Source organism: Photinus pyralis, unplaced genomic scaffold (assembly GCF_008802855.1).
Source record: "Photinus pyralis isolate 1611_PpyrPB1 unplaced genomic scaffold, Ppyr1.3 Ppyr1.4_LG1, whole genome shotgun sequence".
Lineage (NCBI taxonomy): Eukaryota > Metazoa > Arthropoda > Insecta > Coleoptera > Lampyridae > Photinus > Photinus pyralis.
In genome coordinates, this window is record NW_022170249.1 from 3081987 (window position 1) to 3094358 (window position 12372).

The 12372-nt window shown below is 32.4% G+C and overlaps 1 protein-coding gene across 1 annotated transcript; it reads left to right on the forward strand.

Moving 5' to 3' along the window:
* The first annotated feature begins 6525 nt into the window (after positions 1-6525).
* LOC116182991 (focal adhesion kinase 1-like) lies at positions 6526-8133 on the forward strand. Its single transcript, XM_031503583.1, has 3 exons — positions 6526-6881; positions 6940-7271; positions 7321-8133. The coding sequence occupies exons 1-3, from the start codon at positions 6579-6581 to the stop codon at positions 7601-7603; spliced, it is 918 nt and encodes a 305-aa protein (XP_031359443.1). The 5' UTR covers positions 6526-6578; the 3' UTR covers positions 7604-8133.
* The last annotated feature ends 4239 nt before the right edge of the window (positions 8134-12372 follow it).

Consider the following 12372-nt stretch of genomic DNA (forward strand, 5'->3'; position numbering starts at 1 on the left):
TATGTATATTGTAGTATTTAGCTACCCGAAGTATGCACCAGAAGATGCAACTTTCGAATCTGTGTGAATTTACAGCCGCTAATATATTACATTTACAAAATATTTTCGGACCGGACATCTTCCTGGGAGATACTGATATTTTTGGAAAAAAATGTACTACTCATAACAAAAAATTACACTGAAATTCACATCGTAACATTGTTCAACCCTGAATCTGTTCTTTGTGTACATATGTTATGAATGGAGGGCTATTAAGTCTGATTTTCATATATTTTAGAACAATACATACAGTATGGCAACCTTTGACCTTCTTTTTTTTTTTTTTTTTACCCAGAAATTCATCATTTTAACTATATACCAGAAGCAATACACTACGACATCGTTACGTTTATGATTGGTCACCGTTTCCACCATCCTTTATTTACACAAAATGACGAATAGCACCCCAATATCTTATAATGAGTCTGCTTTTTGAACTGCGGACCGTCCTATTTATCGCGATTTTCACGGACGACTTCTTGATTTTGAACATATGTTTTATAAAAATTTATTCTTAAGGCTAGTGGATTTGACTTATTCTGACTCTTCTTAGAATTAATATTTGACGTTTATTTGAACTGGAACCTACTTGATCTTTGACACTGTTTGACATTTTCTGCATTGTCCAATTCTAGAAGCTTTATCTAAACCTAATCTTACAATCTATGCTTTTTGTTAATGGTTACATGTCTCTTTTATCTTCTGTTAGAATTCGTTTCGCCGAATGTTTGTGTCACGAACCCTGCGTATAAATTGAGCACGTTAGAATATCAGAGATTGACTTACCACGAGTCACATTGAAACTGCAGTAGAAGCTAAGAACGTCTTAATTTCCGCTATAAAATCTGCGACTGATTCTGTGGCTCCTTGAAAAACGACACATAAACCTATGCCGTTGGAACCACTACATTTGGCTTAGGACCACCAATGGCTTGAAAGTAATTCCACAAACTTTGTCATTCCCATACATGTAACAGTTCTTCGCGGGTGCCGCCAAGACTTAACCCAATTCATAATATCGCGGGTTCCTATGCAATTTAATAACACTTTTGCCACAAACGTGGTTTGATCACCAAAAACGTTATTCAACTGGAGAAAAAATTTTTCTAACCCTTTGCTTGTAATTTTCGACTTCTTCTCTGCAATCGAAACTGGTCCAAGTGACCCACAACATTAACATTATGAACGGGCGGTTGAAAAGTTTGACTTGACTGTAAACATTGGGCAGCGATTGCCATCATTTGTTGAATTGATTAGGATCCATAATTGAAAGAAATTTTGAGTTTACGGTACGTGCGTGAGTAATTGGACTTTATTTCGAAACACGGCACTTTTAACATCGTCAATTAAAACTTAATCCGTTCGTCGCCCCACTTTTATAATTTCTGCGATTGGTAAGAACACAAGAACATAACAAGGTTTTCTTTATTTAGAACTGAACTATGAACGAAACAAATTATACATGACGTGGCGATGCGTAAACTAGTCTTTTTCTTTTTTCTTCTCATCTTAGAGTGCCGTACTTTTAAAGATACAAACATCTCCATAAAATTTATAAAAGATTAGTCCTCTGTGATAACATTTCCTATAACAAACAAATTAGATTGTGTTTAAAGGCAGCTCCAATATCGCTGCGGAAGTGATTATTAATGAAGTTCGAGCTTGTATGTGAGAAATACCAATTAGCGGTTATCAATTAACGTATTTCAGGACGGTTATGAACTTAATATTTAATTAATTGTAAATAAATAAATCACATTATTAAATTTACGTTTCACAGTACAAAAAGGTGGGTTGTGTCACCTGTGGTTAATGGTTCTCAATGTGCGCCTCACCTTACTGTTTGTCAATGTACTGAATAGAACAAAATAAGTATGCAGGAAACCATACAATACATACAATGCAGCACTGTTCGTATGGTTTCCTAGATACTTATTCTGTTCCTCCGATTGCAGATGTAATACACCAATTTGGGTGTGTTATGACGTCATCACTTATGCCCCGTTTCACAAACATGATTAAGGTTAATTACTGATTAAAAATATTAGAATATTGATCATACGCTTAGATGTTTCCCATTTTATATAATATTTTTGATAATAATAATACCCCAAACGCAAGAATCTAAACAACTGCTTGTTTGAAATCATCAACATCGCTAACAGGTTTCATACATTACCTTGTTTTTTTACAGGTTTGCCCACTTTAGAAATTTGTATAATAGAAGGCACTGTTTGCAGGCTAATATTTAATGCACACAACTCTCTATGAAATAAAACTTGTTACATATGTATACAAATTATTTACTAAAATAACCATTCACCTTTCTTACTGCTGCGATGATAAAAGTGAACCACCATTATCTCGAGCTCGTTCAAAATGATGAATAAGTTGGTTACTTTTTCTTCGTAAACTTGATTGCACTCATCTGTGTTCTATCATAAATTATTTTATTTCCAAACTCCTGGATACTTGCTTGATCATTTAAGTTACCACACGGATGTGCATAATTTGTTTTTACGACATAGGGGTCTGTTAGACATTCCCATGCACAATACAAGTTATTTTGAAAAATCAGTTTTCGTATAATGTGGTAAAAATTTATAATGCTATTCCGCGGTCTCTCAAAATGCTCAGTCCATCATCATTCCAATCTAAAATGTGCCAGTTGCTAATATCAAATACATTGCCGTTATAGATTTTGTAGCATTTCTTCTTTTTTTTATTTTTTTTTAATTTAATGCGTGGTGAGTGTTCGTTCATTGGTGTTACTCATATATATGTGTTACTATTATATTATGCTTGACAGGGCTGCATGGAAGATCAGGGTATTGCTACACTGAATGCAGTCCTTTCCCACACTATTCTTATTTTTTTTCTTTATTTTATTTTTGTTTTCCTATTATTAGTTGTTTTTGTGGGAATAAACATTATTATTATTATGGTGAGTGTTTCTTGTAAGAACTCAGGTCTAGTCTGGTTAACTAATCACACGGATTAAAATCAAGTAACAATTAGTGTTTGTGTCTGTACGTCGCTCGTCTGGTGAAGTAATGTCGGGTCCTAAAAAAAAATTCACACACACACATTGGAAATCTAGGGATAGTATGCAATTCATACTTACCAACATAGCTATTGATGGGCACAATGGCCAACGCTATCAGGAAAGAGGAAAAAAAAATAATTATAATAATTCCTGCAAGTTTAGCAATATTATTAAATGGAGTTTATTGTGTAAGTGTACTTTCTTTGGCTTTGCGTTTGGGTTGAATACGAGTGGGTTGTGATAACGTGGTGTGTTTCTGTGAAGAAGGAGTTTTGTGTTTTTTAACTGTACTAGGACATGTAAATTTATTGTGTGAACCTGTTTTTGTAGTGCATGTTGCGTTACTTGTATTTATTACGTTTGTTTGTTCAGGATGTTGTGTTTGTGTGGTTGGTTGAGTTAAGGGTGGAGATATTACAGTATGTTGTGTGTCATTTTGTGAGTCAAAGGTGCTGTTTAGGTTTTTGCATTTGGGTTGAATAATCGTCGTGATAATGTGGTTTGCTTCAGAGGTGAATCTCTGATTGTAGTATATGTTGTATCATTTGTTGTACTTGTTTGTTCGATAAGTTGTATTTGTGTGTTTGTTTGGGTTAGAGGTGGAGATATTACAGTATGTTGTGTACCGTGTTGTGAGCGAGTACTGTTGTTTACATGTGTACGTTGTGGATCATTTGTGTATGTAGTATCTTGTGTTATGTTTAGAAATTTACGAACAATATGGCATGTGTTGATTCAATTCAATTCAATTCAATTTAATTCTTTTCCTTTGGCATACAACAGTACATAGGACGCGTCATACATAAAAAAACATTAAACTCCCGTGACACAACATATAGATAAGTTAAAATTATGTAGATGAGTATCACAGGTTCTTACATTAGACATTCACGTAACAACATAAAAAAGTTAAAATATCACAGACTTTTACAATCATCAACGTATTCGTTGATGGTGTAGTAACATCTTGTTGTTAAAAATTTTTTTGTTTTTCTGCTGAACTGTTTGGACGGGTAGAGCCTCTCCTTTCCTCTTGTGTTATGTCCATGGATAGATCCCTGTGTTGCGAAGGTTTGTTTATTTACATAAATGTAGTTGACTATTTTATGTAGGTAACATGACGTTGCTGTTAGGATGCCATACTTCTTGAACGTATCTCTGCATGATTGGGTACCACCCAAGTTGAATATAAGTCTGAGAATACGTTTTTGCACAATAAAAACACGATTAAATTCCGAGGACTGGCCCCAAACTATAACATTATAGGACAGCAGTGAATGTACAGTAGCGTGATAAACACTCAACAGTGATTTTTGAGTTAAAAAGTTCTTTAACGTCATAATACCAAAGAAACACTTGTTTAATTTTTTGGCGAGCTCATTTATATGTGAAGACCACTTTAGATCATTGTCCACGGATATACCGAGATATTTGACAGTATTGATTGTTGGTAATGTGTCATGGATAGCAGATCGAGGACGGAAGTTTATAATGGCAGTTTTGCTCTGGTTCACTATAAGCTTGTTTTGTGAGCACCATTGGCTAAATTGTTCTATGACTTGGTGTACTTGAACGTGTGCACATTTTGGCGACGAGTGGGACACTATAATTGCAGTATCGTCGGCATACATATACAATTCGCCCTCATGTATATGTTGCGGAAGATCGTTTACGTATAGGAGGTACACCAGAGGTCCCAGGACACCGCCTTGAGGTGTGCCTATGTTTATTGTGAATGGCTTGGACAGTTCCTCGCCGCATTTGACCATGTAGTTCCTGTTTTTCAAGTAGGATATGATATATGCCATGGCGTGTCCGCGTATTCCCATTTTCTCAATCTTATCTCCCAAGAATGTCGAAAAATATTCCATATACCGTCTTGCCGTTGTTAAGGTGGTCCATAATGTTTTGTATCATAGCCGTGGCTGCCGTCTCCGTCGAACGATTTTTCCGGAAACCGTGTTGACATTCTGTAATGAGGTGATGTTTGTTAAGAAAATCCAACAGTTGCTGCGCCAAAAGCTTCTCAAATATTTTTGAGAATATGGTCAACAGAGCAATCGGTCTGAAGTTTTCAATGTTCGTGAGGTTCCCTTTTTTTGGAACGGGTATGATCACAGCTAACTTGAGCGCGTCAGGGAAAGCACCCCTTTGTAACGAGTCATTGAAGGATTCCGCAAGATGATGGGCGAGCGTGTTTTTACATTGTTTGATGAATTTTGCGGGTACTTCATCATAACCTGTTGCCTTTTTTGTCTGTAGGACATCTATGATGCAGCATATATCTGAGGATGTAACAGGTTTCAGGTACATGCTCTCTGGAACATTGGCGGACGTGGAGCATGCTTGAGATGCACGTTGTCCGAAATGTTCTTCCAGTTTACGTGGAATTACGCGTTCAAAGAATTCTGCAAATGCATGACATAATTCATCATTTCGTGTAATAGATCTGCCTTCGTAAGTTACTGATTTAGACCCTTTCGCACTTCGGTTGAGTACGGAGTTCACCAGTAGCCATAATGTTTTGGGTTTATTGCTCGATCGTTCTATTTGGTTCGTATAGTGGATTACCTTTTCGTTTCGAATTTGTATGCGTGTATTCCTTCTTTCAGTTGTATAAAGCTGCTCCAGCCAGCTTTCTTGTGTAGTTTTTCTCAGGAAGTTTAACGTCTTAACTCTGTTCAGTTTTTTGTTTAATTCGGTACTGAATTTTAATTTTCGGGGTCGTGGAGTCTTGATGATAATGACTGCTTTTTGTAAACGTTTGTATGTGTTTTTGTCTAAAGCTAATAGTTGTAAATTGTGGTGTATTGTCTTTGGCATAACTCCAGTAGCACCAAGAATAATGGGAAACGATAACAGTAGATTTCATTCTCCATTGCGTCTTAAGCTCGATAGCTATATCGGTGTAATTGCGGTGTTTTTCTGCATGTGTTTTAGTTAAGTTAGTGTTGGGAATGGCAATGTCTATAATACAAATGGATTTTTGTGTTTTAGCTATAAGTGTAATGTCTGGCCTATTATTGTGGATAGTTTTGTCTGTGAGTAGTGTCCTGTCCCAATATAATTTGTGTGTGTTGTTTTCAAGTATTATCTGTGGCGTGTATTTGTAGTATGGTATTAGATTATGTTTAAGAGCTAATTATTATTATTATTATAGCATTTTTGGGTTATACAACTTTTGGTGCAGAATATTGCAGTGAGACTTACGGAAGTTATAATTCTAAAATTGTTCATTATGAAACTAATGGATTTTGTATCAGCTAATGTAGCAAAACGTGATAAAATAATGAAAACGGTAGCAAACTAAGGAAAATCCTGAACTACTGGCACTGAATTATTTCCAACCTAGGTCATAATTTTCCTAACCTAATAAGTAATAATTATAGGCATTCTGTAAAAATTGTTTGGTAGATGTTTTTCTTTGAAAGGAATTTAATAATGAAACAACACTACATTAATATTGTTTTTACAGAAAAAACGATTGAGCATAATGAGTTCGTCAGATGGAGACACACTTCGTGACTGCTCACAGTCCATTACATCTCTTCCATCAAGTCCATTGTCTTCTTCTTACTCCACCTCTACCCATTACCAGTTGTCATCTAGTATTGCAAGTATGTCAGTGAGCGGAAATGGGTTGCAAAGCGGACCGGAATCGCAATGCAGTAGCAAAAGTCATTCCCCGGCAGGATCAGTTACTAGCACTTTGACTCTGGCTGAAAGAACAGATAGTACGGGTACACCAAGCAAAGGTTTTGAATCTGTGGAATCCGAAATAGACATGAAAGGAAAGGTGCTTATTGAAATATACTGACATCTCGTAATAAGTTATTTGATTCTGTTTGTTGCAGAAAATGGAACCAACACCAACAGCCGATTTAGACCGAAGTAATGATAAAGTGTATGATTGCACTACACAAGTTGTAAGAGCAGTAATGACACTGTCACAAGGTGTGCAACAATCTCACGCCGAACAATATTTAGAATTGGTTAGGAATGTTGGCTTGGAATTACGGTCACTTCTTGCCAGTGTTGACGCGATCATGCCTATGTTTCCCTCTTCGGCACATCGAGAAGTCGAGATGGCACATAAAGTTCTGTCAAAAGATATGACGGAACTTGTAACATCCATGAAACTGGCACAACAGTATAGCAATACAACATTAGATACAGAGTACAGAAAGTAAGATAAGTTTACTGTAAATTAAATTTTTGTAATAACTTCTTTGCAGAGGAATGCTGGGAGCAGCTCACGTATTAGCTATGGATTCAAAGAATTTATTAGACGTCATTGATGCTATTCGTATTCGTTTTCCTCAAGTGGATCACGATTTTTGTGGTCAGTCTAATGAAGCGGTATCCAATAACGATATAGTTTATTCGTCAAACTTAAGCTTATTACCCCCTCCAGCACCTTGCACTTTCGTACAAAGTCCCACATACACTCAAAAAGTGCATGCTAGTTCTAGTACAAGTGGATCAAATGTTACCACTAGTCAAAATGCAGATAGTTAGTTTAATTATTTATAATATTTAGTGCAAATATCAAAATTTTGTACAATAGCTTGAAAAGTTACAAAGATGTGATGAAAATGATTGCAGCTGGAGATTGAAATCGTAGCAAAAGAAGTGGTCATCAGTATTTTATTATGAATTTAAAAGTTGTTTTTTAACATGTAAGGTTAAGTATAGCGATATCGATATTATACAATTTGATTACTTTTACAACTTTGATAATGTGTAAATAGTATTGAACCAAAGGTTAAAGCCACACATTTTATTTTAAAGACTGTTTTTATAGTTTTTATTGTCTTGTCTAAATATGAGCGTGTATAAACCGTTAATGAAAAGGTTTTTGAGTGTTGAAACAAAGTATTGTGTAGTTGGTCTCCAAATAACCATATCTGTATATTTTCGTTCTCCATACAAAATATCATGGCAGCCAGTTTTATTTAAGTTTTGTTATATGTTATAAGTATGTACATGACTGTACTGTGTGCATTTACTCTTTTATGCTTTTTATGAATAAAACAGTTTCCAATATACAGTATTGTGTTTTAAATGTTGATTTGTGCAAGGAACAAATATTTCGTAATCAAATTGCCTAATCTGAGAATCATTCAAATAATCAGGTAATCAATTGATTTCAAAAACAAAACGAGACCTGTTTTTTTCTGTAGATTTTGTATAGGATAAGGTTGCTACTGCCATTTTGCTTGTTATGGAAGCAGCAAGTTAGGTAAAATTGGTAAACTGTAACCGATCGCTGGAGTTGGTTTAAATTTTCCATATGTATATTGGGGCATACGGAAACGAAAAATAACGGAAGGGATTTTTTTTTTAATTTCGGAGCGCCACAACGGAATTCAACTTTTTTTTCAAATTAGCAACACAAAATTTTGATTAATTACCTATATTATATCTTTACCTGTGACATTAAAATAAAATCTAAAATCAATAGACAAACATGAGCAAAAATTAAAAAAACAAAAGAGGCAAGGGGCACGCGGTTTCCCCAAGCAGTCACCCATGCAAGTTCTGATCATGCCCAACGCGCCGCGCGTAAGTGCGCATTAGCCTTAAAGGGTACCATGTTTTAATGAGAGTGCGCACACTTGTCGGAAGAGCAGCGCAACGAAGCGGCCTTTTCCTGTTTCTTCGCATAAAGCGGAAATTATAAATGCATCTTCCTCATCAGAGGACACAATTGGTAAATGAAGATTAGGATAACAGATGACAAGTGTCAGTGACTTTATAGTTTATACTAAAGGTACGGTCTATCTATAGCGATTAGTCGAAACGATTAGACGACGTGTTTAAAGGCGTCGCTGTCGTGTGGTCTATCTTGGTTCAATTAGACACTGTGGTAACGAAATTAACGAGCTTTTCAAAGCGAGTTCATGATTTTCGACTTTCTTTTCGTCTGTCCGTCCGTCTGTGTGCATGGATAAGTCACGAACGATTTCGAATTTTCCAATTCTGTTTGCGGTATTATGTTTATCATCACCCGAGGAACAACTGATTAAATTTTTAGTGACCAAAAAATCGCAGCGACTATAAAAACGCTTGCGATTATTTTGCCCTGAAGTTTCGACTAGAGTGTCTAGTTTAGTCTAAAAATAAAATAAACAAAAGCAAAACAAAATAAAAAAAAATAAATAGCTAAAAAAAATAGAACAAAAATTAAATAAAAATAGAACAAAAATATAAATATAATGAAAATAAAATTTAAAAAAATAAAAATGAAATAAAATAAAATAAAAAGAAAATTAAAAATAAAAATACAAATAGAATAAAAATAAAAATACAATAAAAACAAAAATATATCAAAAATAAAAAGAATAAAATAAAATTTAAAAAAATAAAAATGAAATAAAATAAAAATACAAAAATAAAATAAAATCGCAATAAATGTAAAAGATTCACTAACGGTATAGATGATTAGGGGTATTACACCCCTTAATTAAACACAATAACTTGCAATGCGCGTTTATTGAACAGTAACAATGGCTGGATACATTGCTCTATTTCTCGACCGTCTTTCTTGGATGTCGCGTACGAAGTCCTCATATGTGGGCCGCGCTCCTTCGCGCACCCCTTGGTATAATAAAGCTGCCTTAGCAAGCCGTAATAAAACGTGATCTTTTCATGTTTCACGAAGTTCCGCTTACATAAATATGTATAGAATAAAAATAAATGAAAATAAAAATAATAAAATCAGTGCAATAAAAATAAAATAAATCTAGAATAAAAATAAAAATAGAACAAAAAAATTAACAAAATATAAATAAAATAAAAATAAAATTTAAAAAAATAGAAATGAAAAAAAATGCAATAAAAATAAAACAAAAAGAAAATGAAAATACAATAAAAATAAAATAAAATCACAATAAATATAGAATAAAAATAAATGAAAATAAAATAAAAATACATTAAAATATTTAAATAAAATAAAACAAAATTTAAAAAAAAAGAAATAAAAATGCAATAAAAATAAAATAAATCTAGAATGAAAATAAAAATAGAACAATAAAAAGAAAAAATTCAACAAAATAAAAATATAATAAAAATAGGACAAAAATAAAATATAAATAAAATAAAAATACAATAAAAAAAATAAAAAACAATAAATACAATAAATATAGAATAAAAAATAAAAATACAATAAAATTCAATAAACACATTAAATATAGAATAAGAATAAAAAATAATATAAAAAGAAAACAAAAACACTATAAAAATAAAATAAAAATACAATAAAAACAAAATTTAAAAAAATTAAAATAATAGAATAAAAATAAAACTTAAAAAAAAATAAAAAATTAAAAAATGAACAAAATAAATAAAATAAAATAAAAACAAAATTTAAAACTATAAAAATGAAATAAAAATAAAATAAAAGTAAAAAAAACAGACAAAAATAAAATAAATAAAAATGAAATAAAAAGAAAATTAAAATAAAATAAAAATACAAATAGAATAAAAATAAACATACAATAAAAACAAAAATTGATCAAAAGTAAAATAAGAATAAAATAAAAATCGAAATAAAAATAGAACAAAAAAATGAACAAAATAAAAATAAACGTAAAATAAACACAAAACAAAAATAAAATAAATAAAAATGAAATAAAAAGAAAATTAAAATAAAATTACAAATAAAATAAAACTATTTTAAAAATGAAATATAAATAAAATAATACAATTTAAAAAATATAAATGAAATAAAAGTAAAATAAAAATACATTAAAAACAAAAATAGATCAAAAATAAAATAAGAATAAAATAAAAATAAAATAAAAACAAAATAATATAAAAATTGAATAAAAATAGAACAAAAATAAAATATAAATAAAATAAAAAAATGAACAAAATAAAAATAAAGTTTAAAACATTAAATATGGACTAAAAATGCAATAAAAAAAATAGAACAAAAAAAATAAAATAAGACAAAATAATAAAAACAGAATAAAGAGAGAACAAAAATAAAATAACAATAAAATAAAAAATTAAAACAAAATAAAAATAAATAAAAATAAAATAAAATAAAAATACAATAAAAACACAATAAAGAGAAAAAAATAATATAAAAAGAAAATAAAAAATACAATAAAAATTTAATAAAAAGACAATAAATATAGAATAAACATAAAATAAAAAAACAATAAAAATAAATTTTTATTTTTTTATCAATTTTTTTTTTAAATAAAAAAACAATGAAACATTAAATATAGAATATAAATAAAAAATAATATGAAAAGGAAATAAAAAGAAAATAAATAAAAATAAAATAAAAAAATTGTTCCCAACTAGGGCAATGAGCAACATAGATCGACGTTACTGATCTATTGGCCGAGGGTCCTGGTCAGAGGACCGAGGCGGGATGTGTATCCTAAATAATACACGCGCGCGCCGCGTAACCCTTTCCCAAATAGGTATGAGCTCCATCTTAACCCTTCAGGAAGCCAACGACGCATTCAACCCCAATCGCCAACCGGAGAGCTTAGCGCCAGCTTGGGGCTAACGCCCCCTCCCCCCCCCCTCCGTGATTTACTTAGTTAATTGGCGAGTATTGCGGTTAAGCAGTCGCGATATTTGTTTACATGACCATTGAGCGCGGAAGACGACCAGTCAGACGGAATGCTGCCATGCCACCCCTTATGCATAGATTACAGAAGGACGTTTCTAATGAAAGGTGAGTTTACAGTAAATTTGTCGCATCTCAATAATGAGTTCTGATCAACAATTAGCTACTTTCCTTATTGTTGTATAAAATAGGTACCCCCTCATTACATTTGTTTTTGCTAGAAGTTTTAAATGACAGTTGGCAATATGACGTAAGGCTGTGAGTAAGAAATAAAGATAGAGATGCCTTGATACTTATCATTTCGTCGTGTTTGTCAACATTGAAGGAAGCAAACTTGTCCCACTCCGTTCCCATCCCTAACTTTACCTATTCTTACATTCCCGTTCTCTGGCTGAAGAGGCTCTAGCAAGCCTGATCGCGCTTCGCCTTAACTTCGATCTTCCTATCCAGCCTACCTGTAGCCAGTACCAGCCGTGATCCTGATCAGCAGCGCCGCCGCTTGAAGAACTCCGCCGTTCGATATTCAGCGCGCATAGAAGAATTGTATATACGGTAAATAAATTTATCTACTACTCGACCGTATTTTATTTAGCGCCGTCCACTATATTGGATACTCAGATGCGATATTTTGAAAAAAATAATTCGTTTTGTGTCAATGTTGAACAAAAAGACTTTTCGTTCAACAATTGTAGACCGA